The sequence below is a fragment of the Oncorhynchus kisutch genome, linkage group LG25 (assembly GCF_002021735.2).
Source record: "Oncorhynchus kisutch isolate 150728-3 linkage group LG25, Okis_V2, whole genome shotgun sequence".
NCBI lineage: Eukaryota > Metazoa > Chordata > Actinopteri > Salmoniformes > Salmonidae > Oncorhynchus > Oncorhynchus kisutch.
In genome coordinates, this window is record NC_034198.2 from 2,434,410 (window position 1) to 2,458,142 (window position 23,733).

The window sequence follows — 23,733 nt, forward strand, 5'->3', positions numbered from 1 at the left end:
TACCTTGCCATATACAGTGGGGCAAAAAAGTATTTAGTCAGCCACCAATTGTGCAAGTTCTCCCACGTAAAGAGATGAGGCCTGTAATTCATCATAGGTACACTTCAACTATGACAGACAAAATGAGGGGAAAACATATCCAGAAAATCACATTGTAGGATTTTTTATGAATTTATTTGCAAATTATGGTGGAAAAATAAGTATTTGGTCAATAACAAAAGTTTCTCAATACTTTGTTATATACCCTTTGTTGGCAATGACAGAGGTCAAAGGTTTTCCTCACACCCATACATCCAGCAATGTCATTGTTGGAAGTTGTCAACACCAACACAAAGCTTAACTGGTACAACAACCTGACTAATCACCTCCCAAAGAAAACTACCATGAGACACCCACTTTCTCATCAGGGCATCCTCTTGGAGACCATAGCCATGGGCGACATCTCCCAACTATTCCACAGGCACAATTTGGTCACGGAACTCTACTAATGTGGGGTCAGTCCGTTGCGCATTGATTAGATCTGAGCGGGATACAAATAACGGGATAACAGGGAAAGCAGTGACGGACTTGTGGTATTCCCTCTTGCCGGCGCAGTGACCAGGTCGCCACGGCTCATAGAACGAGTCACTTCACCAGGAGAAACACTGCAAGCTCATCAGGAATACCTATAAAAGACGGGATAGTGGAAACCACTAGAGATGGAAACACGACAGGCCATACACGCTCACCAGCCAAGTTATTCCCAAGGATAACGTCGATACCCTCAAGAGGCAATGAAGGACGCACCCACACAACAACCTCTCCTTTCACCAGTTCACAATCCAACAATAGTTTATGCAATGGAACCGACAGTGTTCAAACCTATTCCCCTCATTAGAACACTATTCCCCAAATCAGTCTCAGCAGAGAAGGGTAACAGACTCCAACACAAATGATTCAGATGCACCTGTCGTTCAGGATCTTCACTGGCACTAGGTCGTTACTTCTTAACAGCCACAAAACCCTCTGTAATGAAAGGTAAATAGTTTGGGTCAATATGGACTTCCATATGCCCCTGGGCATGAGACAACGTGTCAGGAGTGAACTGATGTGGAACAGGCGCAGCCAATGCCATAGGCTTAGATTGAACTTAAACGCACGTACTGAATTTACCCCTAGCCCGGAGAACTGGACATTAGTTTTTCCAATGACCTGAACCTTGACAGTAGTGACACTATTGACCAAAGTCGGCTTTACCACAGGAGTCCGGCTCAACCCTAGTTGAAAAGAACTCGTGTACCAAAGTAACTCTGAGGGAGGCCCAAATCTCTCCGAACACCCCCACTCACTCCGAATACGGGGCTCTGCAAAGACACTTTTGTAAGTCAAAACATACTCGTCCGCCAAAACCGCAGCTTGACCGACAGTCTTTACTTTTCGTTTGTTAATGTACGTGGCTATACGATCAGGGATTGTGTCCTTAAATTGCTCTAGCATAATCAGATCAGAGGCCTTGGAAATTCATAACTGCAGAGGCGGAACACCAGCGATTTAAACAAGATAATCTCACGCAAACTCAACATGAGTCTGTTTATCATCCTTTTTAAAGTTCTAAATCGTTGGTGTTAAGCCTCAGGAACCAATTCATAAATCTGTAACAGCCGTTTTAACCTTATCATAACTGACAGTGTCGGCTACACTAAGAGCTGAATATGCCTCCTGCGCTTTACCAGTCAGCACACACTACAACATCAAAGTGCAGTCAGAATCAGGCCAACGCCTAGCGTCAGCAACACACTCAAACAATGAAAAGAATGTCTCGGGTCCTTTTCATTAAATTTAGGCAACAAACGTAAGTTCCCAACAATATCAAATGTGTCCAGGGCACGACCAAGAGGAGTGACCCCTAGGTACGTCTGGGTTACCTTCCCAGAGTAAACTCTCCTGAGAGCTTTCCTTCCCTAACCAGCTCTTCACTTTTGTTGCTGCTTGATTTTAGCAAGCTCCGAATTCTGTTTAAATGCCAATTACTTTTCATACTTAACACGATCATGCTCTAGCTGTAACAGAAGCAGTCATTTCTGCTGTTCAAAAAGACGACTACTAGGACAAAGATGGAGCGGCCATTGTAACGTTACATAGAGAAGGCGAGTCCTCAGCAGAAGCTGCCCCAGTGGTAACTTCAAGAATACCACTCTCCATCAGATCGGCCTTCAATATCAACCTAATAGAATTTTAGACATTTATCACTAATTTCAACCTTGTAGTGTTCAGCAATCTTCAACAGCTGTTCTTTAGTACATAATTCGAACAGTCCCTCTGATGGAAAGCGAATGAACTCGTCTACATAAGACACCATAGTCACAAGAAAATACAAAAAAATAAATCTCGCTCTTCCCCTCTGCTGAGCACACCAGACCACAACCAGAGAAATGACAATCACACTGGGCACCACGAGAGATGATATATATGGAGCTTCCCCAAAACCTACAGTAACTCAACCCTAGTCTTTGTGCCGATTTGCGGTGGGTAATTACGTACTGTAGCCCACTGGCAAGGAAATAAACCACCCAGCATGCTGGCAGATTTCCCCAAGCCACGGATGTGCCCACGAGACAACTGCTCAGTCCACAGACACAAAAACCATGCCCAACGTATTCCAAAGTGAAACACGTCACTAAGCCTAACAGAGGAAAAAAAAGGCTATAGCTCCAGGTAGCTAGTGTCACTACCCTACCCAAATCTCCCACTGAAGTACACAGCCGACAGTACTCACCTCATCGGACCGATGTCCCAACAGCAAGTAGAGTAAGAGTCTCCAGCCTGGGCAGGGGCCTGGAAACTAACCAATGTACTTTCTCCAACACAATGAACTTCCGTCCTCCTCTGGGTACATTAACTTCAATACAAAACCTAGGAGGCTCATGGTTCTCACCCCCTTCCATAGACTTACATAGTAAGTATGACAACTATCAGAGCTCTTGCAGCATGAACTGACATGTTGTCCACCCAATCAAAGGATCAGAGAATGAATCTAGTACTGAATGCATGAGCTACAGCTAGCTAGAACTGCAGTGTATAAAATGTGGTGAGTAGTTGACTTCAAAGAGAGAGAAAGACAATAGTTGAACAGTTTCTTCCAAAATGGAGAAGCAAGAGAAATAGAGAAGCTGGAAAACGGATGATTTTGAATGGAATATCTACATAGGCGTACAGAGGCCCATTATCAGCAACCATCACTCCTGTGTTCCAATGGCACGTTGTGTTAGCTGATCCAAGTTTATAATTTTAAATGGCTTATTTATCATTAGAAAACCCTTTTGCAATTATGTTAGCACAGCTGAAAACTGCAGTGCTAATTAAAGAAGCAATACAACTGGCCTTCTTTAGACTATTTGAGTATCTGGAGCATCAGCATTTGTGGGTTCGATTACAGGCTCAAAATGGCCAGAAACAAAGACCTTTCTTCTGAAACTCATCAGTCTATTCTTGTTCCGAGAAATGAAGGCTATTCCATGTGATAAATTGCCAAGAAACTGAAGATTTCTTTGAACGCTGTGTACTACTCCCTTCACAGAACAGCGCAAACTGGCTCTAACCAGAATAGAAAGAGGAGTGGGAGGCCCCGGTCCACAACTGAGCAAGAGGACAACTACATTATTGTCTAGTTTGAGAAACAGACGCCTCACAAGTCCTCAACTGGCAGCTTAATTAAATAGTACCTGCAAAACACCAGTCTCAACATCAACAGTGAAGAGGCGACTCCGGGACGCTGGCCTTTTAGACAGAGTTCCTCTGTCCAGTGTCTGTGTTCTTTTGCCCATCTTAATCTTTTATTTTTATTGGCCAGTCGGAGATATGGCTTTCTCTTTACAACTCTAACACCTCTACCAAGGTTCCGTTCACGTGGTCCTCTGCCACTGACTGGTCGTTCCGGGACCTCAACCACTGCTCCTGTCTTGGTTCATCCTGACCTTCCCGTCAGTTTGTGGTGAAGGCCGATGCTTTAGATGTCGGAGTGGCCATTTCTGCCTACACTGACCCTGAGCCTGCCTGCCATCCTGTACCTTTGCCCCACCGATCTGGATTACTGACCTTTGCCTGCCTTGACCTCTCTTTTGCCTGCTCCTGTTGGATTAATAAACTGTTGTTAATTCGACGCTGTCTGCATCTGTGTCTTACCTGAAACATAATACTTGTTTCTATGATAATTTTTACTGACATCCAACAGTACATTCCAAATAAATAGGAAGTGATCATTGAGTCGAGCAGGATGTTCAATGATGTAAGATCAGTTCTCAGAGTTACAATGAAATGTAATAAGGAAGGAAGCAAAGTAACACATTGTTGGGTAAAATACTTTATTCCAAGGCTCCAGTACAAACATTGCATTAGTTGGGTGTTACAGACTAAGGAATAATGTTGCATGTTGGGTAAAATACTTTATTCCAAGGCTCCAGTACAAACATTACATTAGTTAGGTGTTACAGACTAAGGAATAATGTTGCATGTTGTGTAAAAACATGACGATGGAAATCATTTCACCTTAAGGGAATGGAGGCAGAACTTTAATTGTTTTGAATCTTCTCTCTGAAGCAAGAGCCCAAAGAAAGGTTTGCGTTGACTTTTTCCCGTATCGAGGTATCAAACAAGTGGTGTCGCACAGGGTCGAGTAGAGACGGCTTTTAGGAGGTACCAGAAACAACATGGCACTCCCCATGGTGGGGGAGGGGGGTGTAGGGAGGGTTAGGAGAGGGATGCTGATGAGTGTCCATGCTTAATAAGCATGGTTGGCCACGAACAGTGAATCTCCAGCAGCGGCGCTATCTCCGGAAGAAACATACTTGCCTTGGCAGGCCAGGCTGTTGGCCTGTGGAAGGAAAGAAGCACAACATCAACTTGTTTTCAGCTGATATTTTCGAAGTGTGGAATATACTGTACATTGTGACTTCCTATACATCCATACTATAAACATCCAGTGGGATGTGGCCTCTATACAGCTATAAATAATGACATATAAAATATAAGCAAAATAAATGGGAAAAATATATTTGGTTGTTCGTACCAGAGCTCTCTTGATGAACTCCTCCTGGGCAGCCTTGCCGTTCCCGGGCTTGCCACCCCATGCCTTAAGGGCAGATGCCTGGAGGGCACGGCCATAGGAGAAAGTAATGGCCCATGGCCTGTGCAGGGGGCACTGGTTCATGACATTCAGGTTGATGGAGGCTTCCTCCTCAGACTGGCCACCGGACAGGAAGGTGATGCCTGTGGGTGAAGCGGGTAAGGAGAGGGGTTGTTTTATTTTAAAAAACGACAAAAAAAAGATACATCAACAAATTGTGTCTACATTTGTATGTGAAATATTTAATAACATGCTGTATTTAATAATGTAACTGAACACTGTATATGAAAGTGCCATAGTCATAGAGGGTGAGTTTTTGTGTTTGGGAAAATGTGTGATAACATTGCGTGTGAGTGGGTGAAGCTGGAAGTTTAGAAATGTATAAGTGTATCGTGCTGTACTGTATATTGGGCTGTATTCAGTGTGTTGTCGGCCGCTCACCGGGGACTGCTGGGGGCACGGTACGGCGCAGGGCGGTAATGGTGGCCATGGCGATGTCCTGGTGGGTGTACTTGTGTGAGCAGGAATGTCCGGCAGTGACCATGTTGGGCTTCAGGAGGGTACCCTCCAGGTAGACGTGGTGGTCGGACAGAGCCTTGTACATTGCGGCCAGGACCTTCTCAGTCACGTACTGGGTGCGCTTCAGGTCATGGTCACCGTCGGGGAGGATCTCGGGCTCAACAATGGGGACAATGCCGTGCTAGCAGAGGGCAGAGTTAATGACTACTAAAAGACACTTTTAGCCAACAGAGCATGTTATTGGTCATGACAGTTAACAGTCAGAACAGTGAGACTTTAGTGGTGGCTCTTCTATCTTTCCTCTCTATCCCTCTACAGCTATATATTCAATCAAAACAAACCGAGAAACTGTGTTTTAAGATTGTGATTTTCCAATGTGTGATTTGTAATATGTGTGTGTTGTTTTACTAGGATTATGGGACCTAGAACAATGAGCAGTCCTGGCTAAACCGATGTCCCTGAACTATGGTTGTGAAGAGATCAGAAATTATGAAATAACACATAGTAGTGGTAGTAACCAAAAAAAAGTGTTGAACAAATAGAAAAAGTGTTAAACAAAATATATTTTCGTTTTTAGATTCTTCAAAGTAGCCAGCCTTTGCCTTGATGACAGCTTTGCACACTCTTGGCATTCTCCCAACCAGCTTCACTTGGAATGCTTTTCCAAAGGCATTGAAGGAGTTCCCACATATGCTGAACACTTTTTGGCTGCTTTTCCTTCACTCTGCAGTCCAACTCATCCCAAACCATCTCAATTGGGTTGAGGTCGAGTGAAGGCCAGGTCATCTGCTGCAGCACTCCATCACTCTCCTTCTTGGTCAAATAGCCCTTACACAGCCTGGAGGTGTGTTCTGTCCTTGTCCTGTTGAAAAACTAATTATAGTCCCACTAAACGCAAACCAGATGGAATGGCGTATCGCTGCAGAAAGGGTGCCTTGAATTCTAAATAAATCACTGACAGTGTCACCAGTAAAGCACCCCCTCACCATCACACCTCCTCCTCCATGCTTTCGCGGTGGGAACTACGTATGCGGAGATCATCCGTTCCCCTACTCTGCGTCTCACAAAGACACAGCGGTTAGAATCAAACATTTCTAATTTGGACTCATCAGACCAAAGGACAGTTTTCCACCGGTCTAATGTCCATTTCTCGTGTTTCTTGGCCCAAGCAAATCTCTTCTTATTATTGGTGTCCTGTAGGAGTGGTTTCTTTGCAGCAATCCGACAATGAATGCTTGATTCACGCAGTCTCCTCTGAACAGTTGATGTTGAGGTGTGTCTGTTATATGAACTCTGTGAAGCATTTATTTGGGCTGCATTTTCTGAGGCTGGTAACTCTAATGAACTTATCCTCTGCAGCAGAGGTAACTCTGGGTCTTCCTTTCCTGTGGCGGTCCTCACGACAGCCAGTTTCATCATAGCGCTTAATGGTTTTTGCGACTGCACTTGATGAAACTTTCAAAGTTCTTGAAACGATCCATTTTAACTGACCTTCCTGTCTTAAAGTAATGATGGACTGTCATTTCTCTTTGCTTATTTGAGCAGTTTTTGCCATAATAAGGACTTAGGGCTATCTTCTGTATACCATCCCTATCTTGTCACAACGAACTGATTGGCTCGAATGCATTAAGAAAATACATTTCCCAAATTCACTTTTATCAAGGCACACCTGTTAATTGAAATGCATTCCAGGTGACTACCTCATGAAGCTGGTTGAGAGAATGCCAAGTGTGTGCAAAGCTGTCATCAAGGCAAAGGGTAGCTACTTTGAAGAATCTCAAATATATAATATATTTTGATTTGTTATTTCATAGTTTTGATGTCTTCACTATTATTCTATAATGTAGAACATAGTAAAAATAAAGAAAAACCCTGGAATGAGTAGGTGTGTCCAAACATTTGACTCTATTCATTTATCTTAATATCTCACTGATAGCACTACACACTGAGCCACCAAGTAACGCCAGGCACATACCAGAAAATCTGCTGTACCTTACTCATGACAAAACATACTGTAGTGTTCATATCTTTAAAATAACTAAAAAGAGTTGCTTGGTTCTGGTACTAACTTTATACACTTTTAATAACACTTAGGTATTTATAATTTATGAAGAATTTCTAAGCATTTAATACATTTATAATGGCTTATTTCATGAAAGTTAATATAGTGCAACCCACATGTATACAGAGTCAATGATTCGAAGGTAACTTATAGGGGAATTGAATACTCAAACTTGCAATTGTTGACACTGTGCTTTTTAACTACTTAAGCTAATGATTTAACAAGACCACTGAGGGCTCGAGAGAGGATATTTTCTATGTGATTCTTACCATCTGGCATATGCTGGCATAACGGGCCAGGACATTGCAATTCTCCATGATAGCAAGGCGAGAGGGGGTGGTGGAGGTGATTTTCAGCACACAACGCCACTTGGCGAAGTCGCAACCGTCCTTCTTGTACTGGGCGCAACGCTCATACAGGCCATCCAAACCTGAAGGAGAAAAGGATGGAGGCAGGGACAGAAAAAGAGGAGAGTATGGGAGGGTATTTTGTAAAGGGTTTTGTACTGTATGTGTGTATTGTATCTAGGTTGGAATACTATTCAGGCATTTTGTGACTTGATAAACAAATGGGATTGATTGTATTTCGCATTGATTGCGTGTATGTTGTTGTACTGTATGTATTTAGATGAATTGTGAATCCCACAGATGTTCTATTCTTCCTCTTTACCCTGGGTGGTGGTCTCTCCGTTGGTTCCGGCGAGGGGGACGACACCTTTGTCAACCTTGATGCCTACAACCCAGCCTCTGGACTTGACGTGCTGAGGGAAGGTCTTGCCGGCATCGGTTTTCTGGTACAGGGTCTCGTGGAAGAAGATGACACCACCAATGCAAGGACCGGCGCGCTCGTCAGCAGTGAAGAGCAGCTGACGGTACAGTCTCCTGTTCTCCTCTGTGTTCTCAGTGTTGATGCTCTGGAAGCGCTTGGCAACGCTGCCTGTTGGGTGGAAAGTGAGAGAGGGAGTGAGGATTAGATTCGCAGAATGAAATGGAGCAAACATGATCTTATATACATTTTTCAACACGGAAGTCAACACATTGCACATAGAAACACATTTCTGTTGGGTATAAAAACTGATAAAAAAAAATATTTGATAAAGTATTGAATTTGGCCTTTACTACTGTAGCCCATAGAAACACAATCAACAATACATTGATAAATGGCAAAAAAAGACTCCCAAAATAAATGATAAGGAATAAGGTTTTGAAGTGTCTGTCCTATATCTAGGAGATTTAAGGTAGTATTATTGTTTATTGGAAGCATATTTAACCCCATCTTTTTGTTGGCTCCGTTCTTCTTCCATTCATTTGTATGGGCTACCTTCAGATGAGTCCCGTGACACTTGTGAGAGTCGTAGAGCAACACAGACAACACCATCATGTGCGTCATTAGACTCAATAGACTCTTAAGGAATGACAGATCTTAACTTGGAAGCCACTTGCTCTGCACTCCATGGGTGTGACCGTGTCGTCAGCGTACATCTGGATCTCCATTCCCTCGCACACAAAAGGAAGGTCATAGACTGAATAACAGAGGCCCAAGGATGGACCCCTGGGGCACTCCCATGGGGCACCTCCTTAATGTTGATAGGACATTTTTCCGGAGTCGGCTAGATAGGACTCCATCCAGTCAAGAGTACTTTACTGGTTTAAACTCTCGCAGAGTTTGGAGAGTAGGACTTTATGGTTGACGTGTCAAATGCCTTCCGTAGGTCGAGGAAGACCGCCCCTACCAGGCTTCCTGTATCCAGCTTGGCCTTGATCGTCTCTAGGAGATAGAAATATGCTGTCTCTGTTGAGTGGTTCACCTTAAACCCAAGCTGGATGGGTGAAGGGAGAGTCCTTGTGTTGAGGTGTGCTGTGAGCTGTTCCAGTACAACTTTTTCAGCAACCTTAGAGATGACCGGGAGTATACTGATAGGCCTGTAGTTGTTCACTTCCTGCTGGTCTCCAGATTTATGTAAAGAGGTCACGATGGCAGTCTTCCATGCTTTCGGGATTTAACTTTCTTGCATTGAAAAGTTTAAGGTCTGGGTAAATCTGGGTAAATGGGGTGGCTAGGTTGTCTCTGTCATTTAAAAAAAATACGGTATCAAGACCATACACATCCTTTGCTTTAGACTTTGAAAGTGAGAAGAGGACTTTCTTGACCTTTTCCTCTTTGGTGGACTCCAAATAAGAAATGGTCCAATAAGACCTCTCCTGTCTCAGCCTCCAGTATTTCTGCTGCAGTAGTTTGTGTCAGGGGGCTAGGGTCAGTCTGTTATATCTGGAGTATTTCTCCTGTCTTATCTGGTGTCCTGTGTGAATTTAAGTATGCTCTTTCTTTCTTTCTCTCTGAGGACCTGAGCCCTAGGACCATGACTCAGGACTACCTGGCATTATGACTCCTTGATGTCCCCAGTCCACCTGGCCGTGCTGCTGCTCCAGTTCCAACTGTTCTGCCTGAGGCTATGGAACCTGTTCACTGGACGTGCTGAATGATCAGCTATAAAAAGCCAACTGACATTTACTCCTGAGGTTCTGACCTGTTTCACCCTCGACAACCACTGTGATTAATATTATTATTCTAATGGGATGTTTTGGAGAAGTTATAAGGTGAAAAAACAAAGCTATTGGGACAATGTTGCTCTGATTGAGTATGTCTCTGCATGTGTGACTTTTCATTCTATAGTGTGCCTGTGTGGGCAACCAAGATTTTTGCCACGCTTTGCATACCGGTAGACTCATCAGCGGCGAGGATTCCCTTGCCCTTGGCGACGATCTTGTGAGCAATGTCACTAAGCTCCTTCTTCTGGTCAGGAGTGAGGAAGGGGAATGCGTGAGGCATCTTGACTAAGGGAAGGGAAAAGGCAGGAGACACTGGTTAACATGATGTGTTCTGAGGAGAGAAAGAGGGCTTGAGATACACAGAAGTGCATACAGACAGATAAGTAGCAGATATTTGGTTGCCAAATATGACAATTGCATGACAATTTTATAACAAATGTCATGCAAGTCTACACATTTTGCCATGGGGTGGAGAGACATCTTTGCAGTTTTAAAGCCAATTTCCTTTATTTAACGAGGCAAGTCAGTTCAGAACAAATTCTTATTTTCAATGAAGGCCTAGGAAGAGTGGGTTAACTGCCTTGTTCAGGGGCAGAACGACAGATTTTTACATTGTCAGCTCAGGGGATCTTCGATCTTGCAACATTTCGGTTACTAGTCCAGCGTTCTAACCACTAGGCTACCCTGCCTCCCCAATTAAAGAGTATGTAAGCGGGGTTAGGGTGGTGAGGTTCCCTTTACACTGTAAAGAGCTTTGGGTGTCTAGAAGAGTGCCATGTAAGGCCAGACAATTATAATTATTACATGTTTTATTATCTTCCATGGCTTTAAGAGCGAGCTTTGTACAGAGATGGAAACTTGTGCAAAATACCAAAAAGGTGGACTGCAAGGCTATGAAAAGTTAAATAAATAAATGTCTATAGTAAGTCCCTGGTGCCAAATATAGTAGCAGGGTTAAAGCTTTCATCTTAAATGAATAAATGTCTATAGTAAGTGCCTAGGTGCCAAATATAGTAGCAGGGTTAAAGCTTTCATCTTAAATGAATAAATGTCTATAGTAAGTGCCTAGGTGCCAAATATAGTAGCAGGGTTAAAGCTTTCATCTTAAATGAATAAATGTCTATAGTAAGTGCCTAGGTGCCAAATATAGTAGCAGGGTTAAAGCTTTCATCTTAAATGAATAAATGTCTATAGTAAGTGCCTAGGTGCCAAATATAGTAGCAGGGTTAAAGCTTTCATCTTAAATGAATAAATGTCTATAGTAAGTCCCTGGTGCCAAATATAGTAGCAGGGTTAAAGCTTTCATCTTAAATGAATAAATGTCTATAGTAAGTGCCTAGGTGCCAAATATAGTAGCAGGGTTAAAGCTTTCATCTTAAATGAATAAATGTCTATAGTAAGTGCCTAGGTGCCAAATATAGTAGCAGGGTTAAAGCTTTCATCTTAAATGAATAAATGTCTATAGTAAGTGCCTAGGTGCCAAATATAGTAGCAGGGTTAAAGCTTTCATCTTAAATGAATAAATGTCTATAGTAAGTCCCTGGTGCCAAATATAGTAGCAGGGTTAAAGCTTTCATCTTAAATGAATAAATGTCTATAGTAAGTGCCTAGGTGCCAAATATAGTAGCAGGGTTAAAGCTTTCATCTTAAATGAATAAATGTCTATAGTAAGTGCCTAGGTGCCAAATATAGTAGCAGGGTTAAAGCTTTCATCTTAAATGAATAAATGTCTATAGTAAGTCCCTGGTGCCAAATATAGTAGCAGGGTTAAAGCTTTCATCTTAAATGAATAAATGTCTATAGTAAGTGCCTGGTGCCAAATATAGTAGCAGGGTTAAAGCTTTCATCTTAAATGAATAAATGTCTATAGTAAGTGCCTGGTGCCAAATATAGTAGCAGGGTTAAAGCTTTCATCTTAAATGAATAAATGTCTATAGTAAGTCCCTGGTGCCAAATATAGTAGCAGGGTTAAAGCTTTCATCTTAAATGAATAAATGTCTATAGTAAGTCCCTGGTGCCAAATATAGTAGCAGGGTTAAAGCTTTCATCTTAAATGAATAAATGTCTATAGTAAGTCCCTGGTGCCTAATGCTGATATGGGCGTAAACCTATTTTGGGACAAATATCATGATATTTAAGTTTTAATGAGATGTCCCATTAACATTTAGCATTTATAACGGTTGATTTTATATATCTAATAAATGACCAAACCATTGATGGATCAATAGATAAAAGAAAGGCATGTCTCTCGTCTGCCCCTGCAAGCCGGTCGGCATACGCCTCATCACACTCCCTCATCTGATTGGTCGAGTAGGCGGGCCATCTGACTTTGTGGCTGTGTTAACTAGTGACGACTGTCCGTTTGGATGATTGTCTGTGTGTCTTTTTGAATGTTCCTCTTTATGTCAGTATGTCTGTCTATCTTCCTCTCTTGTAATATGAAAGCTTAACATGCCCATATTATTTTTCTGTTTCTCTGTTTGAGAGCGCTATATGACTGTTGTCGTCTGTCTGTAGGTCTGTTTGAGAGTTCTGTGTAGCTGAGGTTGTCTGTATGTCTGTCCATTTGAGAATGCTGTGTAACTGTTGTTGTTAAGCTCTGGTATCTGTTGCAGCAGCTGCCCCCACAGCCATGACAGGCATTTATTTATTTAAACTTTATTTAACCAGGTAGGCCAGTTGAGAACAAGTTTTCATTTACAACTGCGAACTGGCCAAGATAAAGCAAAGCAGTGCGACAAAACAGAGTTACACATAAACAAACGTACAGTCAATAACACAAAGAAAAATTGAAAAATCTATGTCCAATGTGTGCAAATGTAGGGAGGCAGGCAATATATAGGCCCTAGAGGCGAAATAAAACCAATTTAGCATTAATACGGGAGTGATAGATTGGCAGATGGTGATGTGCAAGTAGAGATACTGGGGTGCAAAAGGGTAAGTAATAATATGGGGATGAGGTAGTCGGGTGTGCTACAGTTGAAGTCGGAAGTTTACATACGCCTTAGCCAAATACATTTAAACTCAGTTTTTCACAATTCCTGACATTTAATCCCAGTAAAAATTCCCTGTTTTAGGTCAGTTAGGATCACTACTTTATTTTAAGAATGTGAAATGTCAGAATAATAGTAGAGAGAATGATTTATTTCAGCTTTTATTTCTTTCATCACATTCCCAGTGGGTCAGAAGTTTACACTCAATTAGTATTTGGTAGCATTGCCTTTAAATTGTTTAACTTGGTTCAAACATTTTGGGTAGCATTGTCAATTTGGAAGACCCATTTGTGACCGAGCTTTCACTTCCTGACTGACGTCTTGAGATGTTGGTTCAATATATCCACATAATTTTCTTTCCTCATGATGCCATCTATTTTCCGTCCATGTTTCACGGTTGGGATGGTGTTCTTCGGCTTGCCAGCCTCCCCCTTTTTCCTCCAAACATAACAATGGTCATTATGGCCAAACAGTTCTATTTTTGTTTCATCAGACCAGAGGGCATTTCTCCAAAAAGTACGATTTTTGTCTCCATGTGCAGTTGCAAACCATAGTCTGTCTTTTTTATGGTGGTTTTCTAGCAGTGGCAACTTCCTTGCTGAGCGGCCTATCAGTTTATGTGGATATAGATACTTTTGTACCTGTTTCCTCCAGCATCTTCAGAAGGTCCTCTGCTGTTGTTCTGGGATTGATTTACACTGTTGTCACCAAAGTACATTCATCTCTAGGAGACAGAACGTGTCTCCTTCCTGAGCGGTATGATGGCTGTGTGGTCCCATGGTGTTTATACCTGCGTACTGTTGTTTGTACAGATGAACGTGGTACCTTCAGGCATTTGGAAATTGCTCCCAAGGATGAACCAGACTTTGTGGAGGTCTTCAATTTTTCTTCTGAGGTCTTGGCTGATTTCTTTTGATTTACCCATGATGTCAAGCAAAGAGGCACTGACTTTGAAGGTAGGCCTTGAAATACATCCACAGGAACACCTCCAATTGGCTCAAATTATGTCAATTAGCATATCAGAAGCTTCTAAAGCCATTACAAATTTCTGGAATGGTCTAAGCTGTTTAAAGGCACAGTCAACTTAGTGTATGTACACTTCTGACCCATTGGATTTGTGAATTATAAATTATAAGTGAATTATAAGTGAATTAATCTGTCGGTAAACAATTTTTGGAAAAATGTGTTTTGTCAAAGTAGATGTCCTAACCGACTTGACAAAACTATAGAAATTTGTGGAGTGGTTGAAAAACGAGAGTATACAGGTCGCAGTGGTGGGTAGTATATGGGGCTTTGGTGACAAAAGAAATGGCACTGTGATAGACTGCATCCAATTTGCTGAGTAGAGTGTTGGAGGCTATTTTGTAAATGACATCGCCGAAGTCAAGGATTGGTAGGTGGGTATGGGTATGTTTTGCTGCGTGAAGGAGGCTTTGTTGAGAAATAGGAAGACAATTCTAGATTTAATATTGGATTGGAGATGCTTAATGTGAGTCTGGAAGGAGAGTTTACAGTCTAACCAGACACCTAGGTATTTGTGGTTGTCCACATATTCTAGGTCAGAACCGTCCAGAGTAGTGATGCTAGTCGGGCGCGAGGGTGCGGGCAGCAATCGGTTGACCATGCATTTAGATTTACGAGCATTTAATAGCAGTTGGAGGCCACGGAAGGAGTGTTGTATGGTATTGAAGTTCATTTGGAGGTTTGTTAGCACAGTGTCCAAAGAAGGGCCAGATGTATACAGAATGGTGTCGTCTGCGTAGAGGTGGATCAGAGATTCTCCAGCAGCAAGAGCGACATCATTGATATATACAGAGAAAAGAGTCGGCCCGAGAATTGAAACCTGTGTCACCCCCATAGAGACTGCCAGAGGTCCAGACAACAGGCCCTCCAATTTGACACACTGAACTCTATCTGAGAAGTAGTTGGTGAACCAGTCGAGGCAGTCATTTGAGGAGCCAAGGCTATTGAGTCTGCCGATAAGAATGCGATGATTGACAGAGTCAAAAGCCTTGGCCAGGTCGATGAAGACGCTGCACAGTACTGTCTTTTATCGATGGCGGTTATGATATCGTTTAGGACCTTGAGCGTGGCTGAGTTGCACACATGACTAGCTCGGAAACCAGATTGCATAGTGGGGAAGGTACGGTGGGATTCGGAATGGTCGGTGATCTGTTTATTAATTTGGCTTTCGAAGACCTTAGAAAGGCAGGGCAGGATGGATATAGGTCTATAACAGTTTGGGTCTAGAGTGTCTCCCCCTTTTGAAGAGGGGGATGACCGCGGAAGCTTTCCAAGCTTTCCAATCTTTGTGGATCTCAGACGATACAAAAGAGAGGTTGAATAGGCTGGTAATAGGGGTTGAAACAATTTCGGGGGATAATTTTAGAAAGAGAGGGTCCAGATTGTCTAGCCCAGCTGATTTGTAGGGATCCAGATTGTGCATTTCTTTCAGAACATCAGCTGTCTGGATTTGGGTGAAGGAGAAGTGGGAGGGGGGGGCAAGTTGCTGCAGGGGGTGCTGAGATGTTTGCCGGGGTTGGGGTAGCCAGGTGGAAAAATGATTATTGAAATGATCGATTATCATAGATTTACCGGTGGTGACAGTGTTTCCTATTCTCAGAGAAGTGGACAGATGGGAGGAGGTGCTCTTATTCTCCATGGACTTTAGTGTCCCAGAACTCTTTTGAGTTTGCACTACAGGATGCAAGTTTCTGTTTGAAAAAGATAGCCTTAGCTTTCCTAACTGCCTGTGTATATTGGTTCCTGACTTCCCTGAAGTTGCATATCGCGGGGCATGTGAATGACCTTTTTTGATTTTCTAGTCTCTCTTAACCCTGACCTTTCCTTTGGGTGCTCCCTTCCCTTCCCCTCCACACTACCCCTCCTTTATCCAAACCCCGTCTTGTTACAGTACCAATCAATCCAAGAGGTTAAACCAAATATAAACTTTGAAACATATGTAGGTGTAAAAAGTACTGTGTGTGCAGGCCCCTCCAGATGCTAACTCAGTGTGGAGGTTTCAGAACTAAGACCAATAAACTTTGATTTGATTTGATAGAGCTATATAGAGAATTAATTCTGTGCAGTATTTGCAGTACAGTACAGTTAATAAGTATAGGCTAAGTTAAAAGTGTACAGCGTGAGCAAAAGCTATAAGTGAGTCAAGTTGTCTCCACTTTTTGGTCTAAGGAGGCTAGCGTAAAGCAATGAAGCAATGCAGCAAAGCAACATTATGGTATGCTAACTTGAGTGAGCATTTAAGAGATTCATCTTGAATGAATGTTTTGAGCATAGAGATGTGTCTAATGCATAATCATTTTGTTAGCATTGATGCATCATTGATTGTATAATAAATGACAATGCTGCTGAAGATTCTACTCGGGCATTGGCTCTTGCAGTCTCATAGAAGTTCCACTTTCAATTAGATATCACACTCATACTGCATATATATATTAAAGTATAAAGTACAATCAACCAGAGTCTCAATAACATTTGATATCCTTTTTTCTTATTAAGATATGATTTGATTCCTTTACCTTGGAGGGTTGTAGGAGAGCTGGGAGAAGAGAGGAGAGAAGATCCGACTAAAGTTTGCGACAACCTCCTGGCCTGCCTGAGCCACTATTTATCCTCCCAGTGTGACCTCTGATATGTCAGCTGCCTGGCTAAAATAAGAACAGCACGCAACCAGAGAAGGGCGATGACTTACAAAAAACGTAGTAACGCAGCTAAGCGTCCCATGTTATCGCGGAAAGGGCAAAGAGTGATTTGATGGGTGACAGGAATGAGATAGTGAGAAGGATGGGGAGGAGAACAGATAAGAGTTGGTGCACATAGTAATAGAATAAGATATATGCCATTTAGTAGACACTTTTATCCAAAGCAACTTATAGTAGTGCATGCACACATTTCAATATGGTTCATCCCAGTGGGGAACAAACCCATGATCATTAAGTTGCAAGAGCCATGCTCATTAAATTGCAAGAACCATGCTCTACCAACTAGCCACACAGGACCATATAGGAGTAAAAAGAGGGGAAGCAAAATCTATGGAAGAGAGGGGGAAAGAGCTGAGATGCTCTCTAACACTTCGGTAACACTAAGCTGACAGTTCAATTGTGTTATTACTTGTTATAAGTATGTATGTGCCTCTGTCTTATTATAATATTAATGTTATATATCTGTCTATGTAACAAATGTTCAACTGAGATGATTATAAAACATTATAAAGGGCTCATACATGCTTATGACATGTTAAAACTACATCGTTATGCATTATACCTGTTGACTTTGAGTAATGTGTTGCCAAGGTTTATTTTCTGCATCTTTTCAAAAGATGGAAACCACACGTAGGAATGATCCTGTCACAGTTTGAATCGGGATTGATTCTACTTTGGTACTGCCTATTCAAATTAGAGTCCTTTTGATGGGTTATGACTTTTACCCTGTTATGTAGAAACTAACACTTTTCAGCATGATATCATTGATAAGCATCAATCTGGTATAATTTTGCAAAAAGATAAGCCTCAAGGAACATGACGCTTATGCAAATACTTTGAATTCAATGGGAGGGAGATTAGCCCCACAATATTGACCCCAAGAGACATGATGCCTAAGTCACCCTGATGTGTTTCACCTGTCTTTGTGCTTGTCTCCAACCCCCTCCAGGTGTCGCCCATCTTCCCCATTTATCTGCTGTGTATTTATACCTGTGTTCTCTGTTGGTCCGTTGCCAGTTCGTTTTATTTGTTTGTTCGTCAACCAGCATTTTGTGTCTCAGCTCCTGCTTTTTCTAGTCTCTCTTTTCTTGCCCTCCCGCTTTTGACCCTTGCCTGTCCTGACTTTGAGCACACCTGCCTGACCACTCTGCCTGTCCCTGACCCTGCCTTCCGACCTGTACCTGACCCTGCCTTCCGACCTGTACCTTTGCCCCACCTCTGGTTTACTGACCCCTGCCTGCCTTGACCTGTCTATTGCCTGCCCCTGTTGGAATATTAAACTATTGTTAATGCGACATTGTCTGCATCTGGGTCTTACCTTCATACCTGAAAGCATTCAATGAGATTGACACATAGATATGCTTCAAGTAGTGTACACATAGGTCTATTGCATTCATCTCCATTGGTTTTCTCTCTCAATTCGATTCAAAGGGTCTTTATTGGCATGGGAAACATATGTTTACATTGCCAAAGCAAGTGAAATAGATAATAAATGAACAGTAAAGACATTTCAAATGTCATAGTATGTCAATCTATATACAGTGTGTAAATAATTAAACTACAAAAGGGGAAATAAATAAATATGGGTTGTATTTACAATGATGCTTGTTCTTCTCTGATTGCCCTTTTCTTGTGGCAACAGGCCACAAATCTTGTTGCTATGATTGTACAATGTGGTGTTTCACCCAATCGATATGGTAGTTTGTAAAAATGTGATTTGTTTTCTAATTCTTTGTGGGTCTGTGTAATCTGATGGAAATATGTGTCCCTAATTTGGACATACATTTGGCAGGAAGTTAGGAAGTGCAGCTCAGTTTCCACCTTGCTTTGTGGGCAGTGTGCACATAGCCTGTCTTACTTGAGCACCATGTCTGCCTACGGCGGCCTTTCTCAATAGCAAGGCCATGCTCACTGAGTCTGCACATAGTCAAAGCTTTCCATAATTTTGGGTCACAGTGGTCCGAGAGAGAGAGAGACATCTCTCTCTCTCTCTCTCTCTCTCTCTCTCTCTCTAATTCAATTCGATGAGCTTTATTGGCATGATAAATATATGTCAACATTGCCAAAGGAAGTGAAATAAACAATAACAAATTAACAGTTAACTTTAAACACGCAAAAGTTTCAAATGGCAAAGATGTCTGAAATGTTAAATGATTAACTATGTACAAACACAAAAACAAGTGTATTGGTCTGTAGCCTACAAATGAAGATAAAATTGCTCATAGACAAATTCAACTATTAGCACCTTACACTAGGGCCCGCTCAGCAAGCTAGCTTGTGTGCAAGAGCATATGCTGTCTGTATAAAAAGTGAAGTACAAATGGCAAGGGAAATTAAATAAACGGATACATATGTCTTGGTTTAATTTACTTTGGTGTTTGTTTTTTTATCACAAAAGGTCACACATTTTGCTGCGATTTGCACACTGTGGAATTTCACCTAACAAACCACAGGTTGTGAGGATTGGCAACAGTACCTCTTCCACACTGACTCTTAAGACAGGGCCCCCAGGGGTGTGTCCTCAGTCCTCTGATGTACTCCCTGTTCACCCACAACTGTGTGATTTAGCACAACACAAACTCCATTGTCAAGTTTTCTGACGGCACCATGGTTGTAGGCTTGATAACCAACAACGACAAGTCAGCCTATAGGGAGGAGGTAAGTGGACTGTCATTGTGGTGTCATGACAACAACCTCATGACAACAACCTTGACTTCAGGAAGCAGAGGAGGGAACATGACCGATCCACATCAACGGGACTACAGTAGAGAAATTTTCAAGTTTTAAATTCCTCGGCGTCCACATCACAGAGGACTTGTCATGGACCAACAACATCACCACTCTTGTCAAGACTATGCTCACTGAGTCTGTACATTGTACATGTTTTCCTCAGTTTTCTATCAGTCACTGTGGTCAGATAGTCATTCAATGTTGGAATGAATCATTTTAAGATAGCCAAATGGAATTTTTCAGAACTGTGTTTAATCATATTGTTTAAGATTCAATCAGGACTACAGGATTTTCTGGCTATGTTTCCATCCAATTTTCATGCAAATATTCTAAAATCCACATGAAGAAAATATGTCAATTTTCTCACTAGTGGTGTGTTTCCACCAAACAGACTTGTTGCGGATAAAAATCACTGCGTGATTTCATTTAAAAATAAAAATCTAAATTCAATGTATTTTTATTGCATTTTCAGCTCTACCAATAGTTTTGTCACAAAAACGTTGTGTTAAATAGCAAATGTGTCATGGTCATTGGAATTACTGGACCAAGGTGCAGCGTGCGTAGAGTTCCACATGTTTAATTAAATGAAACTCACAGAAAACAATAATAAATATGATCCCCAATCAGAGACAATGATAGACAGCTGCCTACCCTAATCGCACCCTGACCTAACCAAATAGAGAAATAAAAGGATCTCTAAGGTCACGGTGTGACAACATGTGTCTACTCTGGTCTTGGCATGTGCTCTAGTCAACAGCTTTCAGATACAGTGAGGGTAGGCTGGTCTACATGATGAGATTATTATGGATAAGAGCGAGTATATATTTTATTTGTCAAATGGCAGTCAACCATCGATCATGATGTCACCAGAATCAGACACTCAATATGTATTGGAAAGGAACATCAAGATCACCTTGCACTTTCACCACCCTGTGAAGTTCATCATAAGTTTTTTTTATACATGTGTAGCCTAATAAACTGCAAGGTTTCCCAATTCGTAGTGGGAGGACCACACACCACATCACCGAATGACTAAGTTCACTTCGATAGAATGGTTATTTGATCAATATTTGCAAATGAAGGCATTTCCACTGCCATTTCTGAAATAATTAATTTTACAGACACAAAAAGATCCCACCTTGTCTAGCGTATATATTTTTAGCGATATTTGGAAAGATCACCAGCAAATGTTCTGTTTCCATCAGGCCTGTCATTAGATTTTTATCCTACATGTACTCAGGGTTGGGTAGGTTACTTTCTGAATGTAATCCTTTACAGTTACTAGTTAACGGTCCAAAATTGTAGTCAGTAATGTAACTTTTGGATTACATTCAGTTACTTTTAGATTACTTTCCCCTTAAGAGGCTTTAGAAGAAGAGAAAAATGTATGTTACCAATTGAACGACATCTATTGCAGGATAACTCAATGTTAAAGTTTACAAAGCTGGCCATGTGGACGTTACATTTTACTTTATGGATTAGTTATGTAAGGCTTCTTCTAGCACATCACTTTCTACTATATATGAATAAATTATATATTCACATTAAAAACCGAAGTCTATCAAAATTCAAGTATTTCCAATAAATGTTATATTCCTTGATCTTCAAGAATAGGACTTGGAAATATGGAAGTATAGATTAGCCAAATTGTTTTACCTGAGCATGACCCCAAAACGAAGGATTTATTAGCCAGCCCTACTCTGTTGTTTATGATTCTGTTGTCATGGAGGACTGATTGGGCTCGTTGAGTCGAGTTTAAAAAAATTATCCTGAGCTCATGGAATGACATGCTTTGAGCACTACTGAAAAGTGCTATTTACATGTGAAAAATGAATTCCATATGCTGCATTAACTGTAGGCCTCTTGTTTACCTTTTTGTTGGTGACACTTTGATATCTTGATAATATGCAGCTGTTTAAAGGGAAAATTCACAGATGAAACAATTTTAAAAACGGTCGCCCTGCCTCTGTTTTGGTAAAAAGCTGAGGGACGGGCCTGGAGAAATGTAACCAATCTCAGATTAATAGACAGAGCTATGGATGCAAGGATTGACCATCCATGATATCAAAACTATTGTATTAACCATGTTATGAGGCTATACATTGTTTGTTTACATTTACAATGTTTACAAACATAGGAGAAAAACAAGGTTATATTTTGGTTTCTCATGGGGCATTTCGAAGTTATATTTTTCAAGAATCAGTGTTTTTTTCAGTGGTGGGCCGTCAGGGCCAGCAAGGCCTTCTCTGCTGGCCTAAACATCATCAGAATATATATATATTTTTAAATATATTTTCCCACAAATATGTATTAAATTATTCCCCAGAGTAAGAGTTATACTCTTCATTTCATAGCTTTCTTCTTGGTTGCACTGCTTCCAGCCCCAGGTTGAGATTTGGAGGGCTGGTCTTTATGTTAGATCTTTTATCCAATCATATTCAGCCATCATGTGTTGCCAGGGGTCTAAAATCTGCCCTCAGGCCTTCAGAATCAACAGTGCGTGCGCTTGTAGCTTAAAGTGAATGGAAATAAAAATTTAGTGTCAACCAATCAGCTTTAGAGTTGGCTATTGTACGCCTGCTGGCTGGCTCCAGTGTTACACAGGAGCCAGCTAGCAGGCGAAGTGCGTGCACGTCTTTTGATTGGATTACCAATATTGAGAGGCAGGTCCTATATGGGCAGGTCTATGCAGAACCTCAGAACTAGGAAACTGAATTTGATAAACAAATTAATTTGCGTACTACTAAGCTGTTTTTTCAACCCACAATGGCGGAAGGAGGAGAAGATATCGATTTGGTCGAGGATATAATTATAACGCCATTCTCAAGACGAACTTTTCAAGAAAAGTTAGACATTGTAAGGAGAGGTCGTCCGACGCCGACGCTACAAAGCCTGTCACAGGCGGAAAGGGGTTTGTTCGCCACTTTCAAAGTTCCAACTACGAGCGCTATCAATGGCTCACAGGCTCCGAGAAGCACTGCAAACTGTACTGCTGGGAATGCCTATTATTTGCAAGTGATCGATTTGGTGTTTGGAGCCACACTGGCTTTGCAAACATGAGTTGTCTAACCAAGGCAGCAACGAGACACCAAAGTACGGCTGGCCACTTACAAGCAATGGTGCTTTTGAAAACTTTTGGGGACACCCGAGTGGATCTACAGCTCAACGAACAAGCGCGCAGGGCAACGGAGCTGCACAATGAAAAGGTGAAGAAAAATAGGGAAATATTGAAAAGACTCATTGATTGTGTCATGTTTTTGGGTAAACAGGAACTGTATTTTTTAAAGCTCAAAGTTCGTGGACCAGAAATGGATAGAAGAAGAATATTAATATAACTCTGTTGCACTCGACTATGTTCTTGCCTATTAGTTGAACTGTACTGTATTGCACTCTTCCCCCTGCAAGTCTCTGAATAAAAATGTCAATTTCAAGGTGACGCAACGCCTGGTTATACTGCGTTTCTGTCTAAATGTATAGTGTCTAGAGCCATGGCATCATAATGATGGTAATAAGAGGTGGATTAATTCGGGTGGGACTGTGTAGGACCTCACTGAAGGCCCAGGCCCCAGGCCAACGGCACGCCACTGTTTTCTTTCACTGGCTGTTCACTGGTTTCAAAAACATTGATTGATAGGCACTTCTTGAATTCAACCATTATTGGGTTTAAATACACATTTAGATTTGTGAACAGCCATCCACAACAACCACAATCCGTAAGGCGCAAATAGCTAAATGAGAGAGCAGGAGTGTGATTCACCTCAATATGATATGTAGATATCAATAATAAGTGATATCCGTATCACCGTAGACTACACCACTACTGTCATCCTTACCTCCAAGCGTTTATTCAAGTTGGATCATCTTTGGTTGCTGTCAGCAGTCGCACCATTGGAAGACATAGCTTGGACTGTAGCCTACAAAAGCCTATTCCTGCACTTTTACACGATCCATCAAACACATTTGGTGTGTCATCATAGTGGTCTCTGACTTGTGGTCAGACTCGCACAGATGGAACAAACTCAAACTTGTGCCTTTTTTCAATGCTGATTTGAATGTC

At 41.7% G+C, this 23,733-nt stretch overlaps 1 protein-coding gene across 1 annotated transcript; it reads right to left on the minus strand.

Annotated features, from left to right (window-relative positions):
* Positions 1–4,321: 4,321 nt before the first annotated feature.
* On the minus strand, positions 4,322–16,880 carry LOC109879605 (fructose-bisphosphate aldolase A-like). Its single transcript, XM_020471775.2, has 7 exons — positions 16,764–16,880; positions 10,400–10,516; positions 8,352–8,618; positions 7,952–8,112; positions 5,543–5,801; positions 5,045–5,244; positions 4,322–4,849 (listed from the first exon to the last, which is right to left on the minus strand). Exons 2-7 carry the CDS (start codon positions 10,509–10,511, stop codon positions 4,757–4,759), a joined length of 1,092 nt encoding a protein of 363 aa, XP_020327364.1. The 5' UTR covers positions 10,512–10,516; positions 16,764–16,880; the 3' UTR covers positions 4,322–4,756.
* Between the last annotated feature and the right edge of the window lie 6,853 nt (positions 16,881–23,733).